General features: G+C 53.3%; 5 protein-coding genes across 5 annotated transcripts; 2 read left to right on the top strand and 3 right to left on the bottom strand.

Moving 5' to 3' along the window:
- Window positions 1–444: 444 nt before the first annotated feature.
- Window positions 445–1,025, top strand: BBA_06707 (AIG2-like family protein; the record flags this gene model as incomplete). Its single annotated transcript, XM_008601804.1, has 3 exons — window positions 445–475; window positions 526–533; window positions 594–1,025. The coding sequence occupies 3 exons, from the start codon at window positions 445–447 to the stop codon at window positions 1,023–1,025; spliced, it is 471 nt and encodes a 156-aa protein (XP_008600026.1).
- A 4,628-nt stretch (window positions 1,026–5,653) lies between these two features.
- BBA_06706 (Chitin-binding, domain 3) lies at window positions 5,654–6,865 on the top strand (the record flags this gene model as incomplete). Its single annotated transcript, XM_008601803.1, has 1 exon — window positions 5,654–6,865. One exon carries the CDS (start codon window positions 5,654–5,656, stop codon window positions 6,863–6,865), a length of 1,212 nt encoding a protein of 403 aa, XP_008600025.1.
- Window positions 6,866–7,155: 290 nt separating this feature from the next.
- Window positions 7,156–9,309, bottom strand: BBA_06705 (uncharacterized protein; the record flags this gene model as incomplete). Its single annotated transcript, XM_008601802.1, has 5 exons — window positions 7,156–7,751; window positions 8,062–8,142; window positions 8,198–8,466; window positions 8,716–9,043; window positions 9,135–9,309. The coding sequence occupies 5 exons, from the start codon at window positions 9,307–9,309 to the stop codon at window positions 7,156–7,158; spliced, it is 1,449 nt and encodes a 482-aa protein (XP_008600024.1).
- A 1,471-nt stretch (window positions 9,310–10,780) lies between these two features.
- Window positions 10,781–12,507, bottom strand: BBA_06704 (SMI1/KNR4 family protein; the record flags this gene model as incomplete). The annotated part of the gene is made up of 3 exons (XM_008601801.1): window positions 10,781–12,297; window positions 12,362–12,414; window positions 12,497–12,507. 3 exons carry the CDS (start codon window positions 12,505–12,507, stop codon window positions 10,781–10,783), a joined length of 1,581 nt encoding a protein of 526 aa, XP_008600023.1.
- Window positions 12,508–14,893: 2,386 nt separating this feature from the next.
- Window positions 14,894–18,195, bottom strand: BBA_06703 (Sec8 exocyst complex component specific domain-containing protein; the record flags this gene model as incomplete). Its single annotated transcript, XM_008601800.1, has 2 exons — window positions 14,894–15,548; window positions 15,605–18,195. 2 exons carry the CDS (start codon window positions 18,193–18,195, stop codon window positions 14,894–14,896), a joined length of 3,246 nt encoding a protein of 1,081 aa, XP_008600022.1.
- Window positions 18,196–18,363: the final 168 nt, after the last annotated feature.

The raw sequence follows: 18,363 nt of genomic DNA, 5'->3' as shown, positions 1-18,363 counted from the left end.
TTTCTTCTTTTTTTTTTTCTTTTTCTTGTTCTTTTTTTTTTTTTTGCCTTTGATCCCATGTAGAGGACACAAACTCAGTGGTCGCATCTGAGCGCGACTTCACGTGGTGGAAGGCCGTCAACACTACGAGCACTATACCGAGCGGGCTGCCCTACAAAAGGTTCTGTGTGGCCAGTTGAAGATAAGAAAAAAAAGACATTTCCGGTGTTAGTGACATGTTTAGGAAAAGTCAAACTTTGCCGCGTTGTATTACAGGGCGCGCCTTTGCATGACCGCTATCCCACGTGCGATTATCGGAAGGCGCGGCCCGTAAATGGCTACTTGGGCATCAGCTAGCACTCAGCATCATCACCATTCAACCAAGACACCTTTGCGGCGACAACTACGAGCAGATTACTGTAGACGGCCGCGCTATACTTTGAATAGAATACTCAATACGCAAAAATGAGTGGCAATCTCACCGGCTTCTTCTACGGTAAGCAAACACCGCACCAAATAAGAGACTCCCCGCTAACATACTCCCAGGCACTCTGGTACCTGCCGCTGAATCCCCATGCATCAACGCCAGAGTAAAACGCTAACATCAGAAACAGATGGCCCCCGAAATCTTCTTCAGCGTGTGCTACGGCACAAGTGCCCCGCCGGCGGCCATTCAGGCGCTGCACACGTTCTCGCCGGCGGTGCTCAACGACTTTTGCCGGCACCGGGTGCAATTTGCCGACTACCCAGGCATTGTGCCGGAGACGGGCCAGTCGGTGCGGGGCATTTACGTGACAGGGCTGACAACGGCAAATATGCAGAAGCTGGACCACTACGAGGGCAGCGAGTACCGTCTGGAGACTGTCAAGGTGCGGCTGGACGGCGAGAATAAGGGGGCCGCCGGCAAGGAGGTGGAGACAAGGACGTATGTATTCTTGAAGCCAAAGGAGCTGGAAAAGAGAGAGTGGGACTTTGAAGAGTTCAAGAGGGACAAGATGAAGATGTGGACGAGAAACGGGTACTGCGAGGGGGACCTGAAGGAGTAGATGGGCCAGGTGAGCGGATGAGTATGAGCCCAGTGGATGCGAGTCTGCTGCGGGACTGGAAGCAGATAATATAGGAGCGGATATTCATTAGAAAATAGACCAAGACTTTCAGTGGGCAAAATGTGTGGTGTTGATTAAGCAGATTAATACTTTCAAAACATCTCGCCACTCTCGCCACCTTCTGTCATCAGCACTGATCGACGAGATCATCACGGTGTAGTTGAGCCTTTTTTATTTGACCGAGAAATATGCACCATCATATGACTGCCAGGCTATGTTGGGCATAATGTGCCAAGATTGACGACGATAAGTTGACGACAATATAGAGATGCAGTTTGAGCACGAGAAGAACGATGAGCTTGGGATGCAAGGGGGCCATGGGTTTCGGAATAGCAATTTAAGCTTAATTACGCAGGACTGTAACTGTATAGAGAGATATGGTCATAGCATTAACTGCCAGAGTGGAAGAAACTGATGCGACTCAGCAACTATAGTGGGCGAGGCAAGGACTCCCTCTTGTCAGGTATTGGAGAACTGGCGTCGGGTTAAAGCGCTGAGACTGCAATGCTTCCCTCGTCCGCCCTATTATTATTATTATTAATTATTAAGCCAAGTATTCGAATCTAGGTTCATGGTTTTTTTGGGCAGTGCTGTCATTGGGCCGCTACGCAGGAGATGTCGTTGGCCTGTCATGCGAACCCCAGGGCCCTACCCACCATTGTAGGCAAGGAGGCCGCGGGCACACGAGCACCAAGCTGGCCTTTTTTTGATATAATTCGCAGCATTTTTTTTTTCAGAGGAATACAAGGAAGGCTATAGGGCCCGAGAGATTGGATACCTAGGGATGGGCCGCAGGAAGAGGCCGGCGTTACGTTCGCACGAGAGAGACGAGTCCACGTGGCGGTGGTTGCGCCGGCGGTTGCGCCGGCGAGATGCGCTGAGGCGAGGACACGGTTCCGGTAATTATTTTTTGGGTTAGGTATTTCCCAACACAGTTTCTTTTTTTTTTTTTTTTTTTGCTCTGATTTTCGGGAGCCCTGTTGGCGGGCAGAAGTGGATGTTGTTGATGCTTCGTGGAGAAATATCATAGGCTGTGTAGGCGCTATGGATGGGGAGCTTAGGCTTGCTCAATCACAAATAAAGGGTCCCCCCCCCCGGTCGCGGAAGTTTTTCTCCCATGGCGTGAGCAGGCTCGCAAGCTCCCGTGAGCATTGGCCCATGCGGCCGTCTCCGCCAGCCGCTGGCTGGGCCAGAAAGAGGAAGGAGCCCTGAAACTAGAGCGGGTTTCAGCCAGCCCAGAAGCTGAGGTGGCCGCGCGGGTGACAAAAGAATGGCCTAGAAAAAGAGTACCGAAGGTTAGCTGTCTGTATTTAAATAATTCTTAAGAAACTATAGAAAATATTCATCTAGCTAAAATAAAGACGACATTAAAGTTTAGCGCCTAGATTATTTCTTATGTCTTTTATTAATTTTTTTATATTTTTTATTATTCACTATTCTTTACACCTTTCGTTAAGTAATATGCAGACGCCTTGCGAGAATAGGCCAGCTTTTTGTCACCCCCTTGGCGGTGGGCAGTTGGGTTGGGTGGGCTGAAGTGACATCAGCAAACCCGATCGCTTGCTTGGCCTGAGTGCACCTTGTAGCCTTGTAGGTATGAAAATGGTTGAAAGAGAGGACGACGCTAGAAACGCCACGCGAGACGACCCCTGCATTTTTTGCGACAAGGGAGCAAAAGGGATGAGGTGAAGAAGAGCTGAGAGATGGAGAATGAGAACCAAAATCCCCCCCTGCATGTAAGAAAACAAAGTTTGAGCATCTTCACAGAGCATTAGGTATTCAGGTAGTGTGGCAGCTAGGTGTGGCGATGAATGAAGTGGTTGAGTGTGTATTTGTTTCAACTGTCGTGTTTGCGGGCCAGTGAATCGGTCGACAGCACAAAACAAGTTTTGAATCAAAGGTTGAGAGACGGGACGAAAAAGAATACTTTCTCATTGATGGCAGTGGAAAGTCAAAAAAAAAAAAAAAGAGGATAGCTTACGCTGCGGTTTATTACGTAGCAGGTAGGTAGGTAGGGCAGACCGTTCCCACACGTAGGGCCACTCCGACGGAAAATCATGCTAAACAATCTCCTTCATCAAGTTTGATGTTGAAGACCTCTTCTAAAATATCAAAGGAGAACTGCAATTCTAACTAGTACATTTCAGTTAGGTATACAGATTGTGGAGGTTGAGTGAGCATGTGGGGGACAGAAAAAGCGGGCAGTCCTGGAACGCCTTCAATTTATCCGAAATGCCTGACTAGTACTGGAGCAATTACTGGAGCAATGAGCTATAAAGTAACATATTCGAAAAAGTCCATGTTCTGAATTAATTACATATAAATGCCAAAATTTGATCTTCTTCAAAATTTCTTTATTATACAGCATGATTCTTAAACCAGTATTAATAATCCCAGACGGGGCTCAGCTTCCTTATCCCCTCCTTTTAAAAGGGCTTGTCGGGGTATTGATATAGCGAGGCCGTGATAGGCTGTTGGCTAGTCTGACACCGTTGACACTGACGAGAAAAGCGGGGCCGCACAATCAGCGGTCTGCCTTTTCCTGGTTTAGCTTCCTCTACATTCCCGGCTTGCCAGCTCACTTCAGCCAGCTGCATCAACATCACCAAGCTATTGGCCATCAGCTGTCGCCTCATGATACTCTTCTGCATCCTCCAGCCATCACCAATAATGTGGCACGACATCCTACGCACTGTGACTCGATCTGCTGCATCGCCGTAGTACCGACTGTAGGGCAAACCATGAGCAACAAAGAAACCACTGGTGGCCAGTGAATGATGGCTCTGTTTGCATCGAGCAGCAATACCCGTCACATCATCATCGCCATCACTTGTGACGCATCATCATTCTCACATTGATTCTCTAGCAATGCTGGCCAGCCACCATTCTTCAACGCTGTTCGGCTGAGAATAGGGAAAAAAAAAAAACAATACATTGGCGTCCAACAGACATTGCTTCGCTGGGCTGGGCTGGGGCGCCACCTGGCACGCCGGGGTAACTAAAATATTCGCCGTTTTTTGGTGATGAAAAAAGCGGCGAACAGCTTCGTCACCCACTTGGTGCGACGGCTATTGTTCCCCACGCCCCTTTGCTCCGCGGATCCCTGCTCTTAGTGTCAGCGATATCGACTGTGAATATCGCCAACCAAAAAAAATGACAACGTCGAATGGGAAAATGAAAGAAAAATGCCCGAAAATTTCAGTGACTGGCCAGCTCGCCATGGATTCACTTTCTGCTAAGCGATGCGCCCTCAGCAGCCAATGCAAAGCCGCTCCTTGCCCTTGAGATGGAAAATCCCCTGACAAGAATCCCCAGTCTCCTCCCAGCCCACTTGGTGCTCGTTGGCACGCGGCTCTGAAACCACAACCGGCCTATCAGCCTATCACCACCATGTCACTCGATCTTTTCTTCATCTTCGACTGGCAGGGGGCCCACCTCTTCATGAAGTCCATTGATTTGAAACTGACATGTACCACATGTCACACTTCACTTTCCCTACTCATAATCGACAGCGCTTGTCGACGCCACTCAAACACGACCAACTACTCTCGTCCATGCTATTGGGTTATCAATTTAGCAGGTACCTGGATCGTCAGGAGACCAGCTGCCATTCAAAGAGCGCCGCCCTCCCTTTCGTCCCTCACTTCTCAGCATGATCCTTCACTTGTTTCCCATTGACTGCTCGCCAGCCAGCAGATGCCGCCCCGTACCTTGCTTCTGGATCCTCTAATTCGGGAACCCGGCCGCTCCCTGCTCTCGTTTCTTCTCACCTTGTCTTCAGCCTGTATCCTTCATCTTGTAAGTGCTGTCTGTCGTGCGTCGGGCTCCGCTCTCTCGATCTGGCATGCACATGCCATCATCGCCGTATAAGACGTACCAGCCGCCGCTACGTCAGATTTCGTCTCTTCTTTCCATCAGACTTTCCCTTGACTCTCATTCCTTCAATGAAAAGAGCCCGGATTTGCTCTCATTTCTTTCTTTTCACCCTCATTTCCAGGCTAGACCTTTGCCATTTGCACGTTTTCAACACTTTCTGCCTTTCGAACAGTAACGCGTCTGGTGCACGGTATCATTGATTCACTCGGTATTCCACGAAAAAGCTTCGACTAGATTGCACACTGGCTTTGCATTCTCCGTCTACTGGCCTTTGTAAGTCTTCATTTCTCCTACACTCAACGTCTCGTAGAGTGTCGTCTGTCTCGCTTGCCAAACATGGCAGATGCAGTTTTGCATGGCCCCCTTTGAGCCACTCGCGTGATCATAGTCTCCTTTGCGCCGCAAGCTAGAATGAACATGCACAAAAGCTTTTGCTGCCTGGCACAGATTCACGGCCCCAAATTCGTTATTTTACTAACATGTGACTCTTATAAAGACGCGAGACGTACTTCGAATAGCTCTGCCCACAGCAACTTCCACTCCTTTACTGAATCTTCGTCCGGCACGCTTGATTCTCACATTCATTTTCATTGAAAAACGCTGTACACAACTTCTCTTCGTCTTTCTTCGCCATCTCCGCAAGGATACATTCGCAACTTCTCTTCACGCAATTGCCAACCACAAAAGTCAACATGTTTATCAAGTCTATCGCCGTTTCTGGCCTGGTCACCGTCGCCACTGCTCACATCCTCATGACCAACCCTGTCCCCTACGGACTCAGTTCCCTCAGCAACGGTCCTTTGGCTGCGGACGGCTCTGATTTCCCTTGCAAACAACGCGAAGGTGTTTATAATGCCGAGGGCGCCAGCAACGTCTATGCCCAGGGCAGCAAGCAGCAGCTCGAGTTTCAAGGGACTGCTGTCCACGGTGGCGGTTCCTGCCAGGTTTCTATCACCACCGACCTCAAGCCCACCAAGAACTCCGTTTGGAAGGTCATCAAGTCGATCGAGGGTGGATGCCCTGCCAAGGATCAGGCCGGCAACATGGGCAACGACGCCAAGGCAAAAGTTCCTTACAAGTACGACTTTACCATTCCAGAGGAACTCGCCGCCGGCGACTACACTCTCGCCTGGACCTGGTTCAACAAGATCGGCAACCGTGAAATGTACATGAACTGTGCTCCCCTGTCTGTCACTGGCAATGCTGGTTCTCAGACCTTCTTGAATGGTCTTCCCGACATGATGGTCGCCAACGTTGGCGATGGCTGCTCGACTCCTGACTCGTCTGATGCCAAATTTCTCGACCCAGGCAAGGATCTTGACAGGTTCAACGGCAAGACTGACGCCTTCACTGCTCCCGTTGGCGCATGTGGAAAGACTGGGGCCCACCCCCAGCCGACTGCCTCCGGTACCGCCTCGGTCCAGCCTACTTCTGCTCGGCCGAATCCCTCTGTGTCTACGAGCGGTGGTAGTGCTCCTCCTTCCAGCCCTCCTGGTGGCATTTTCATCACGTCCCCTACGCCCCAACCTACGCCCACTCCGGCGCCCAGTGGTGGAAACTCTTCTGTCCCGGGCCAGAGCCCCAGCAAGCCCCCTCCCACTTCTGTCACTACGTCTACTCCTATCGCTACCGGACTTCCCCCTACTCCTACCGGCGGTCCTGTCCCTGGTAACCCGCCTCCCCCTAGCGCCGGCCATCCGCCCGGAGGTTCCTGCTCCTCTGAGGGTTTGTGGAACTGCATCGATGGCAAGTCTTTCCAGCGCTGTGCCAGCGGCAAGTGGTCTGTTCCCCAGGCCCTGTCTTTGGGTATGTCGTGCCAGGTCGGCGAGTCTGCCAACATCAAGATGGCCGGTGCCTCTCGGATCAAGCGTGCTATGCGCCGCAATCTTCACATTCGCCATTAGACCTCGCTTGTATTGCTGACGGCCGTTGACGTTTTTCCAAAATATATGCCCGTTGGTCGAGGGGTTCAATGAAACCGGCAAGGCTAAGATTCGTGTATATAGCTTTTGTTCCCATACATTCACTATGGTGGTGGTATTTTATTGAGGCTGATCATGGTGGGATTTGCACAGTTATTTATATCAATGCATCGTATTAAAGACGATACTTTTTTACTATGCATGTAATCATGTTGCTGTGAATTAACGTACAAGTAATTATGCACCTGACTCTTCTAAAGCCATGTGTGCTGCTAGCTCTCCTTTTTGGTTGATGATGTGCGGAAACGCAACCATGCCAAGCTTCCTTGGTCTCGTATCGCCTTTGCCCCCCCAGCCTCAGCCTGAGCTCCTCGTCCCGCATGTGACCTGTCCGCATGAGAACACATCCTGAAGGCTCCCCGCCGCTGCTGTTTCGCGCCAGCTCGACCATTGGCCTGCAGCGACGACGGCCTCCCCCCGGACAGCATGCAGGCGCTCCCGCGACACACTCTAAGCAGCAGCAGCAGCAGCGCCAGCATGGCGACGAAGCCGAGAAAAACCCTCGACCAGCGCCGAAAACGTGCAGTTGACCACGACGCCGTACCGCGCTGTGAAGACGCGCCCTTTGGACAAACTCTCCTCTCCTTCTGCTCGTCGGCGGCGGCGGGGGGGGGGGGGGGCTTGTCGACTAGAAGCTGGGCGTAGGCGACGGAGAAGAGCATCTTGTGCACAGCAGTGTAGGCCTCGGTCATGACGCGCAGGTCCGCCGCGTACTGGGCGATGCTCGCGGTGTAGTAGCCCGGCGCAAAGCCCACCCATCGGCGAGAGCGGGTGGCCAATGGACACCATTGGATAACCGGGAATAATGCTCAAGCAGTTTTTCGTAAAAGGGCAAAGTCCCGCGGAACAACTCAACCGGCGAGACGCCCCGCGCCGAGTAGGTACTGAAACAGCGGAGCTGTTAAACTCGGCTTCGGGGGAAGCGGGCTCCGGCGGCCCCCCCGGTGGCCTGACGCTCGCGTCGGACCGCCCGCCGCGTCGCCGTCGCCGACAACCACCGTAGCCGTCACGTTTTTTTTTTTTGCTTCCAGTAGCTTCGTCTCGCAAAAAAAAAAAAAAAAAAAAAAAAAAAAACGCCGCCAGCCCGGTCGCGCGGCCAGTCTCATTATGGAACAAACTGCCCCACGTGGCGAGAAAGGTGTTCCAGGCGGTGCGGCCGGCAGCCAGGCCCTTGGAGCGCGACTGGTCGGCCCACGCGGCTGTCCTGGTACCCAATGTTAGAGCATCTTGTAAAGGGGCTGCCTGGGGGAGTACCCGGGTGCGGCACAATGTCCGTGGCGTTGCAGCCGCGGCCGTCGAGGAAGCTCATCTTGACGGGGCCGTTGCGTGGCGGCATGGGGTCGGGCGTCTGCACGATCGGTCCAGTTTGTCGACGCGCTGGGCCGGCGAGGGGGCCAATGACGGCGATGGTGAAAAGGGACGAAGAGCGTACTGCGGCGTTGTAAAGGCCGGCAAGTCCTGGTTGAGCCAGGTGATGGCGTAGCCGCGGTTCAGGAACGGCTTGGCTGAGCGCGGTCGGTGGCCTGCGAGGCTGGGTCCATGAGGGCGAGGGGATACGTCATGTTGACTTTGCGGCTCGATAGCACCGGTGCAGTGCCATAGACGGCAATCTTGCATAGGAGTGAGCACCCAAAACACACAAAGACTACAATAGTCCCCGAGTGAAAGCTGGCCCAGTGCCTTTACGCACACTCGTGTCAGTGATTATCGGCAACAAGGAGCTTCTTATCCACCCACCTCTTCTTTGCCGCTCTAAACGGCACAAACGCTACAAAGGTTCACCGGATAGTCCAAAGAACAACGAGCCCGTCCCGTCGCGCCCTCGGGCTGGGAGAGCTGCAGCCAGGGCTGCATGCGCTTCACGTCGAGGTCGACCCAGTTCCACGCCCAAGCTGTACAAGACGGCGGTAAAGGTTGGCAGGTATAGATGCGCGAGTGGGGAAAGGTCGGCTGCTGCGTAGACGAGGCAGAGTGCACCGTCGGCTGCGCTCTTTTGGGCGAGAGTCTCGAGCAGCGCGCGGCGAGGAGGACGGAGGCGAAGGGCGAGGGCGAGGAGCACGGTGGGCTGCATCGTCTCGGGCTTCCAGCCGTGTGTGCGCACTAATTCGGTTAGTAAGTGAGAATTGCTGGTAAAGAAGGAAAACAAGATTGAGTAATGGGCAATTGAAAGTTTGGGCGAGGGGCAGTGTACCTGTGGGCTGGAGTTGGGCGTAGGCATCTTGTACATTGACAGTGACGGAACTTGCTCTTGACGAGGACGAAGGGATGAGAGCGAGATTAGCATGGTCGCTGGTAGTGGCTTCATCATTGACGGTGAGGCTGTGGAAAGAAGAGAGTCTGGTTGTAGTCCGGGTAGGGCCGTCCATGGTGATGATGCCGCGTCTCAGGTATATCCGCAATCCCTCTACCGCTTTAGAAACACAACCGCGACAAGCCTAACCAGAAACAGTAGCAACAGAAGAGCTAAAGTATAAGAGTTGTTAGAATAGGAGGCAAAAAAAAAAAAAATTATGTGCGAAGAAGAAGGCGTGTGAGAAACAGCTCAACCGCAGGGCTGTTCCGCCGTATACGCCCTCGACAAGCTGTTTCCGCCCGTCATAGGCCTAGTACTTTTTAAAAGCCCAACTCCTCTTTCTTTTCCAAAGCAACAAACAACTTCAAAATGCAACTTCTAATTCCACCTTTTCCCCCAGCGCTAATTAGAACCTCACTAATAATTAGCCGCTTCAACCGGTCAATGATCCATTTCCCCGAGCGGCCGGCCGCCTTGTACAAAACCGCTCTCCGTCCGGTCCCGCGCCAAGACAATCTTTATTTCCGCCACCTTATCCGTTTAAAAAAAAATGGGGGGCTTTTGAATAAATCCTTTCATGTTCATTGGGCCAAAACACTTTTGCAACTTGACAGCATTTCTAGTTTGTTCTAGCTAGCTAGCTAGCTGCATAATCCGTCAAGTTCTCGGCGCGCTCGTCTAAAAACAAGCCCACTACTTAGTCAACTTGGAACCGAACCCAATCAGCCTCTGCCACGACTGTCAAACCCCCTTCACTCACCAAGTATATTTGTCATATTACTAATAAAAATGTCACAAAAGAAAAGATTTACTCACTGCTTTTGGTTTTTGCTTTTAATATAATAATTACTCGTACGTGTGGCTGAAACTTGAACCAACATATCCGCATTAGCGTGGGCGCGTACAACACTTGACAACCAACCCCACGTTTCGACCATGATGGGCTGCGCAAATCGGACGCGTGGAATAGCCGCCCGGGGTTCCACCAGATCCTTGACCCAGCAGACCCTGTTGCATGATGAATGACCATGTGAATACGGAGTATACATGCATGAGATAGATCAGCCAATCTTAAGAATATTAGGGGTTTGCTTTGCGCTACAAGTCACCATATGCTTGGCAGGCGTGCTCGCAGCCACTACTTAAGTAGGCACACCACACGTAGAGAGAGAGAGTAATGCAACATGATATATATTCTACAGGCGGGTCAAACATGGGCCACTGTCCATATCATACAAATTCGGCAGTCCTGGAAGACCTCAGCCTAGTGTCTACCACGGATAAATAATAATCATCCCGTGCGTGCAAATCCTTCCTGCGTGGCCTGCCCAGTCTTGCAAGGCCAGTATACTAGATATAAAACTGATAGAATAAAACAGAGGCCTCGAAATACCCCGTTGCAAGTCAGCGACACCGTAAACGCCAAAAAAGAGCAGTTGGTATTATACGTCGGGCCCGAGACATGTGCCTCGGCCTCGCGATACCATGAAGTCATGCAATCATATTATTCGAGCCCCCCTCCCAAAATGCTGCTTGTATACACTTTAAATATCAATCGTCTTCATGGCGCCATCGGCAACTTCGGGTTGCTTGCCGTTGGCCTTGGGAGGCTCGTTTTCCTTGTCTCTGATGAGGTCGGATTCGCGGCGGGCGGCCAAAGGCGTCGTGGCGGCGCTGACGGGGCTTTTGGGGTCCTGGCTGCTTCGGAGCGAATCGGCGTCTTCGTCAACTTCGACGAGCGTGCTGGGTTCAATCTCGGCGTCGGCCAGGATGGGCATCACCATCTCCTCCGTTACCCTACTAAGAGGCGGGGGTTTTCCGAATCCGCGGCGTCCGGGGCTGGTAAGGGGCGACGAACCCTTGAGGCGCTGCATGGAGCGACCGCGGGCGTCACCGTTGGAAGCGTCGACAGGGCTGGTGTAGGGTGAGCCGGAGCGGCTGCCTAGGGGTGATGCGGCCTTGGGAGACGCCATAGACCTCCTCTTGCCGGCGCCGGCAGCCCGGCGGCCGTATTTTTGGTCCATGCGCCATCGCAAAATGTTAAAGTACGACGGCTCAATGCGAGTCTCCTTGAACTCACGCAGCTTGAGCTCGTTGGTATCCTCGTCGACGTACCACTTGCCCGAGTTGAGATCGTCGGCGACAAGAGCTAGAAAGGCGCCCCAAGAGCGGGCAACAACGTATTTGGTGTCGTAGTCGCGGCCAAAGAGAATGATCTGACCCCAACGGCCAGCAGGACCTGGGCAAAGGTCGACAGCCAAGTTGTTACCACCCCAATCGCGAACGAGGGGGATCCAACCAGAATGCGCGTAGGCCTTTCGAATACTGTTGGCGGGAACACAATCCTGCTTTTGAAGCAAGTTTTCTTGCCAGGCATCGGGATTGGAGGAAGATGACGGGGGTCTTTGGTGTGAGGAGCTTTCGCCATTATCCTGGCTTGAGCGGCGAGGAGGAGGGCGGTTATTGGCAGCGTCCAACAAGTACTGCTCGTTGACGCGTCTCCAAGTTTCCCACTCCTGAACAATCTCCTCGGCGTCCATGAGCATACCGCTAAAGATGATACCGGTGGGTGTGCCGCCGCGTTCTTGACCGTCATGGACCATGAGAGAGTCACGAACATCCTGGGGGAGGGAGCAATCGAGCTGGTGTTCGAGGTCGTTGAGGTCGTTGATGGTGCAGCCCTCGCCGAGCTGGTCAAAGAGCTCAAAGTAGTGTTCCTCGGCCCAGGTGTCGATGCGGTGCCACGAATGTTGAACGGGGGGAGGCGGGGGGAGTCCGTCGGAAAAAGCCTGCATCTGAACATCTCCCTGACCCTGGACCTCGAAGCCGTCGGCGTTGGTCTGTTTGGCGACGGAGGAGCGGAGGCCGGGGGAGTAAGAGCTGTTGGGAGTGGAAGAGCCGCCATGGCCTTCGTAGCGGGTGGAGACACCTTCGTCAAAGTAGGGGTTGGAGACGTCGGCGCGGGAATCCGAGGCAGTGGCGACGCCGGTGAGCATGCCAGATCTGCTGTCACGGAGCGGAACGTGACGGCCGGTTCGTTGGGGCGAGTCAAACGAGGAATCTGTTTGCCGAGGGGTTGGCGGTTAGCAGTCGCAGCGTGTTTGTGGTCATCTGAGGTCGCTTACGTCGGTCATAGGTTGTCATGGTGTGCCAAAACGACTTCAAGGCGGCACTGAATCTATTGACCATGTGATTAGCAGTCGATATCGGCAGAGATTGACGACTTGCGCGCATTGCAAGGGGTGACAAGGGGTGCATACGAGTTCGCCATGTTGGGCGGAGTGGTGATGACCAAGGCGCGGCGAAAGTCGTTGTCGATGTCGAACGGTGTGTTTTGCAATGATTTAGAATAAGCGACCAAAGAGAAAAAGGCCGGATGCGTATCGAGGTCGCCGGGTGATCGCAAGGGGTGTGCGGATGTGTACTGAGTGCCTTTGTCGCGGTCGCGTCACAATTGGGCGAAAGCTATGCGGTGTGCGGCGTGGAAACGACGGCTAAAAGTTGAGACAGTGGCAGAAGGATTTGTGAACCGGTTCCAGCCAAGGCCCGGGCAGTTGCAGAATATCAACGAAAGGAGGCAGCGGCGGTTCTGTCAATAACGAGGTAAGACAGAATCAAGGGCCCGTGGCTCGATGCCGCTATATGGACGGACACAGGGGGCGAGACGGAGAGGGAGGAGGTGCAACGAGGTGCCCTGGGCGCAAGCCAAGGCGGGTTGCGCGTTGCGCAGCGAAAAAGTGTGCTGTTGGCGTGCTGAGCGGCGCAAAGACAAAGAGCAATACACTAGAAAAGAAAAAAGAGTGAAGGAAAGACGCAAAAGTCGGCCTTGGGGGGAGATTATTGGCACAAGTAAAAAGGTAGAAGATGGGGAGAAGCGAAAGGCGGCAGCAAGTGGTGGCACCAGGGGAGGCACCAGGGGAAGCACCAAGATGGATGAGGATTGGAGGACGGGAGATCACAGCCGATATTTAGGGGGATACTCGCATCAAGGTGGAGCTGCCGTGTGGACAGAAGTATCTTTTATCTGTGGATGATTTTCCAGCCCATTTTAAAATCCCAGCTTTTTTCGTTCTGATCTGGTAGATACTTTGTTGCACTACCAAATGTGGTGCTGAATTAAGTATCAGACGTTCGTCATTCACTCTCTCAACCTGGCGGCCTGCCTCATGGACAAGGTGCTGTGGCCCTGGCGCTTTGCCCGCTGAACCTCCGCTGGGGAACCACCAACTAAAAAAAAAACGCCCCAGTCCGGTGTCTTTTAGCAGCCTTTAACTGGACGAGCTACCCAACTACTGTGGGTAATGGTGTGGGGGTCTGCCAGGTACCTCGGGCCTGTTGCCTCCATGGTGGATATTGCGTGTACCTTTCCTATTCTCTGCCTTCTTTTTTTTAAATAAGAAAGCCGGATAAACCACAACATTTTCTCCATTGAGCGAGAAAAAATAGCCCTGCCAAGAGATGAGACCCCGTCCTCGTAAACAATCTATTAACATGGATGACTGAGGGACGGCCATCTCTTTGCCAACTCGCACTGCCTTGCACAAGGCGGTGCTCTTGTCTAAACCTATCAGCGTGCTCCATTCCCTGCTCCTGATGCAAATTCACTCCGTCATGACGGCCTGCCAGCCTGTTTTTCTTTTTTCTTTCCTGTTTTTTTTAGCCCTCTTCAAACATTCCTGCAAGCCTACAAGCCACACTGCTGTTGCCCTAGACTCCAAGAGGGGTAAAGGACCTCCGCCATCGTCAGGCTGCAGCAGAACCCGCCGCCACACGTTCCTATTCCTTGGCTGCGAAAGTGACGGAAGCGTGGAATGTTGCGCCGCCGCCAAAAAAAAAAAAACGTTATAACCGACCGTGGCCGAGCCTTAGTCATCCCCCAATCTCAACTCTGAAACAGCTAGGGATTGGTTCATGATCCGAAATCTTGTTTTTCGTGTAATTGCAGCCCGTTGGTAGAATATTCAGATGATCAACATGGAGGCACGTAGGCTTTTATCGTTTGTTTTTTTCTTGACTCAATGGCCTCCTTTCACAGCAGTCCACTCCATGCATCGTGCATAAATTACATCTCCCCGTGCATAAACAAATGATCAGAGGCATGGGGGCACCCAAGGCCGCAAAAGGAAAACCCAACAAGCATTCATGTATAACCGAAGCTGCTTCTAGCTAGTCATGGTCCCCTTTTTTTTCAGCTTTCTTGGTCCTGGCTACCCGCTTCCTCTGCCTCCACAATTCGTCCTGGAGAGAGACGCCTGATTCAGGACTAGAGCGTTTGCCGCTCGGCAACCCGGGCACGATGCAACTCGGGATTGAAAAGTAAAAAAATGAGAAAAAAAGAATCGTCAGCTCATATTAGAAACCATGTGCGCTGTGGAGTGGCTCCCTCCTATGCCTTATGCCGTGTTTCATCTTAGATGAGACGGACCAGGGTCACCTCGATATATCATATCATCAATGGGACTGTGGGCGACAAGGAATCAGTCGCATGCCAAGCTGAAAATCTAACATTGAATAAGGAGTTGAACCTGTCTTCATATTTTCATCGACTTTTTTCTTATTACCTACTTCTCAATAAAGTTACAGTAATGAAAAGACAAAACAGATACCCTCAAGTTGACGCATCACGAGCCAAGCCAATGAGTATAGGCCGCGCTTACTCACGCCTTCTCGCTAAACTCTTGTAGCTTATCCGCCAGCTGCCTCTTCGCCGCCGCCGCCAGTCCCCTGTCCGGGCTCGCCACCTGCTCGCTGAAGCACAGCTCCAGCAGCACCTTGAGCTCCTCGTACGTAAACGTGTTGCTCGCCTGCGCCGCGCCCGCCTCCTCTCCCATCTTCTTGTCCCTGTCCTCCTGCGCCTTCTCCAGCACCGCCTCCGCCCCGCGGTCCAGCAGCGCGTAGTAGTTGGCCGCCCGCGCCAAGTCCACGCCCTGCTCGACATTCTTGAGGTTCTGCTGCAGCACCAAGATATTGAGCTGCATCCGCCTGCTGCCCTTGGCGTTGATGGGCGACGCCATGCCCGCGTTGCCCACCAGGTACGCGTTGGTGAGCAAACCTAGCCCCGTTCGCAGAAACGAAATCTCCTTGGCTCGCAGGTACCGCGCAATCGTTTCGTCAAAAGTGACCAGCTCCAGGTTCAGGCTCAAAATCGCCGGGTCTGGCTCTCGCACCTCCTGCTCCAGTAAATAAGTCGCCATATCGGGCGACAGCACGTTGCGTAGCGAGTGCACGATGCGGCACCGCACTTCCATGTGCAGCGTCAGTAGCGCCGTTCCCGCCAGCTCTTCGTACGACGACACTATGCTGTCAAACGTCCTGTGCATGATTAGCATTTCCCACGTGGCATTGTTTCATTGATAGCAGCGACATACTGTACAGTGTCCACGGTGAGCGGTAACACAACGGGGCCGGCATCGTTCGCCGCTTTATGGGCATCGTTCATCAACGTCCAGCGTCTGTTTGCCTGTCGCGTCATGCTCTGGCGTGAAGAGTCCGTCTCGTGCGCGGTGATGTGTCGTAGGCCCGTGATCCTCGTCGCCAGCCACTTCATACTCGTATAAAGCAGACACAGCGACGTAATCGTCTCTCTATCTTGTATAATATCATTTGGCTCCAGCCGTGTCTCGTTGGTGTGCTCGATCAACAGATGAATCTCCTTTTCGCCCAGCGCCTTGTCCTCTTCCTCCGACAGCCACATCTGCTTCATGACTTCGTGGATCTCCCCAGGCTGTACTGCGAATCGCGCCGACGCACGTAGATTGCTAGCGTCGTTTGTTTGCTCTTGTGTTTTGGTCACGAGCAGCTTGTACCAGTCAAAACATCGCTCATAATATCGCATCATCTGTGTCACTAGCAGTGAGCTGAGAGCCTGATCGGGTGGAATCGTGCCCAGCATTCTGCAAAACGCCGTGACAATTTGGAAAAATGACGTGGTTCCTTTGAATATTGGCAACTTTGAGTGTTGGCCCCAGTTTGCATCTTGCGCAAACGAATCCATCTCTGCCAGGATGCTGTCGCTGAGCTTAGTGAGCGTCTCGTCCAGCTGCGGCTGAAAGACATTAACCAAAAAGTTGTCCAGAAACGTCGTAAGTGTACTTGTCGCAAGGTCAGAGCCCGGCGGTACAATCGTACGAAGGCGTTGCAGGAAGAGGAGTGTTGGTGGTAGAAGCAGACTCATGTTGAATACGCTAGGCTCGACCAAGGGTTTGTGAGTGCCCAGAAGCTTGCTTTCGCTCGAGTAGCCGCCGAAAGTGTGTCGGCGTGCACCTGCTTCATCAAGGCCCAGCCTGTCCCGCCGTTTATCCACACCGTGCTTGCGATCATTGCCAGTCAGTCCAGGCACCGTGGCCTGCACAATGCCTTCTAGAGCGTCATACTCGGTGCTGATGTCGATCGACTTGGTATCAATCTCGGCGAATTTGAACAGGTGTTCGCGCGTCGAGTCTTTTTTGTTGTTGAGCGACCCCCCAGGGTTTGGCGAGTCAAACTGGAACACGTCTGCATCAGTTGTGACATAATTGCGCAACAACGACCGAATCTCATTTTGATACAGATTCCAGAGCTCCTTGAAGCTTCCCAGCAGCGCACTGTTGTTGCCTGCTCCTTCACGCCGAATCAAGGCCTTGATCGACTCGTGGAAAACTCGGTGACCTTCGCCAATAGCTTCAAATTTAGCAAAAAGACTCCATAGCAAGTCATGAATTACTTCGGCGCGCATCTGTGTCTCACGAGAGTTGTAAATGTTGAGACCCTCTGGCTTTGTTGTTCCTCCTCGCAGTGAGCTGGGGTGGCGCTGATCAACTTCGTTGTTGGTCTCGTTGGCAATGGCGAAAAGCTCAACAGGCATTCGCTGCTTCAGCGATTCGACGGCATTTTGCAGTCGGCCAAGCTTGTTTAGCGCTTCAACCAGCAGGGCAATGTAGTAAAAAGTATCGGCCTCGGGGTTCTTCATGGGATCCTCCGTCACTGCCTTTTCAATGTCCATACTGTCCAGGATGCTGTGAAATGGTAAATTCGAGTCTGTATCCGTGAATTCATCCGTGAAAGCGCCCTGCGTCTTGTAAAGACTCTGCCAGCGCTCTTGACAATAGGGCGACTTAAGATAGAGGTGCTCGTGTAATTCTTCCACCAGAATTTCCATGAGCGCCGTTTCCTGGTTCACCAGATAGCTCCGCAGGTCATTGAGCGCGCCAATATCGTCGAGTTCCGGCCGCCGGAGCTTTCTCAGCGCATTCTGAAGCACATCCACCGCCGCCAGGAACCGCTTCTCCGATATGCGCGCCTCGAGCTGATCAGGCACCGCCCGCAAGTCATCTAGCTCGTTGAGCGTCTGCAGCAGGTCATCATACGTCGCGGAAGTCTCGGACAGTTTTCTGAGCCCGGGATCGGTTGAGCAGAGGCTGGACGTGGCGCTGGCCAGCGACTCTTTGAGAGCGCGCACGCGTCGCTGCGAGCCCTGGATGCTGCTCTGGATCTTGTGAAAGGTGCCAATGGACGAGTTGAAGCCCTGGTGGTGCTCGTGCACCGTGTTCTTAAGCGAGTCCTGCAGGTAAGCATGCGTGTCCTGGAACCTGCGGTAGTCGTGCGCACGGCCCACGGAGCTCGCGTCGAGCAGCTGAAGCGCCAGCTGCACGGGGACGCAGTCCTCGCTACACAGCGACGGCCACTCGACCCGGATATGCTCCAGCACCTGCGTAATCTGCCGGTCCGCCGTCGACTGCGTCATCCGCGGCCGCGAGGGCATGCTACGCACCACCGACGGCGGGCCACCGCTACTGCCGACCCTCTCGCCGCGCTCGCCTCGCGGTGGAGGGGGCCCTTGCGACGACGGCGGATTGTATCGTTCGCCCCGGCCGTTGTGTCTAGGGTCACCACCGTACGAGTCATATTCCTCTTCGGGCCTGCCAAAGTTGCCGTATCCGTTTGCGCCGCGGCTCGGCGGCGCTGCGTATCGATTCGACATGATGGGCGTCGATACGTGTTGTCAGGGGTCGTGTCGCAGCTGTCACGAGGGCGTTGGCACTGCCGCTCGCATGATCCTTCCAAACCAGCTCACAAATCGAGTGCGTCTCGCTGCAGGTCGTCACGCTGCGTCTATACTTGTGTGGTGAATCGCGAAGAATGGTGATGT

Source organism: Beauveria bassiana (genome assembly GCF_000280675.1).
Source record: "Beauveria bassiana ARSEF 2860 unplaced genomic scaffold BBA_S00020, whole genome shotgun sequence".
Classification (NCBI taxonomy): domain Eukaryota; kingdom Fungi; phylum Ascomycota; class Sordariomycetes; order Hypocreales; family Cordycipitaceae; genus Beauveria; species Beauveria bassiana.
Note: the sequence above shows the minus strand (reverse complement) of the source record. Positions and strands in the feature narration are given on the sequence as shown.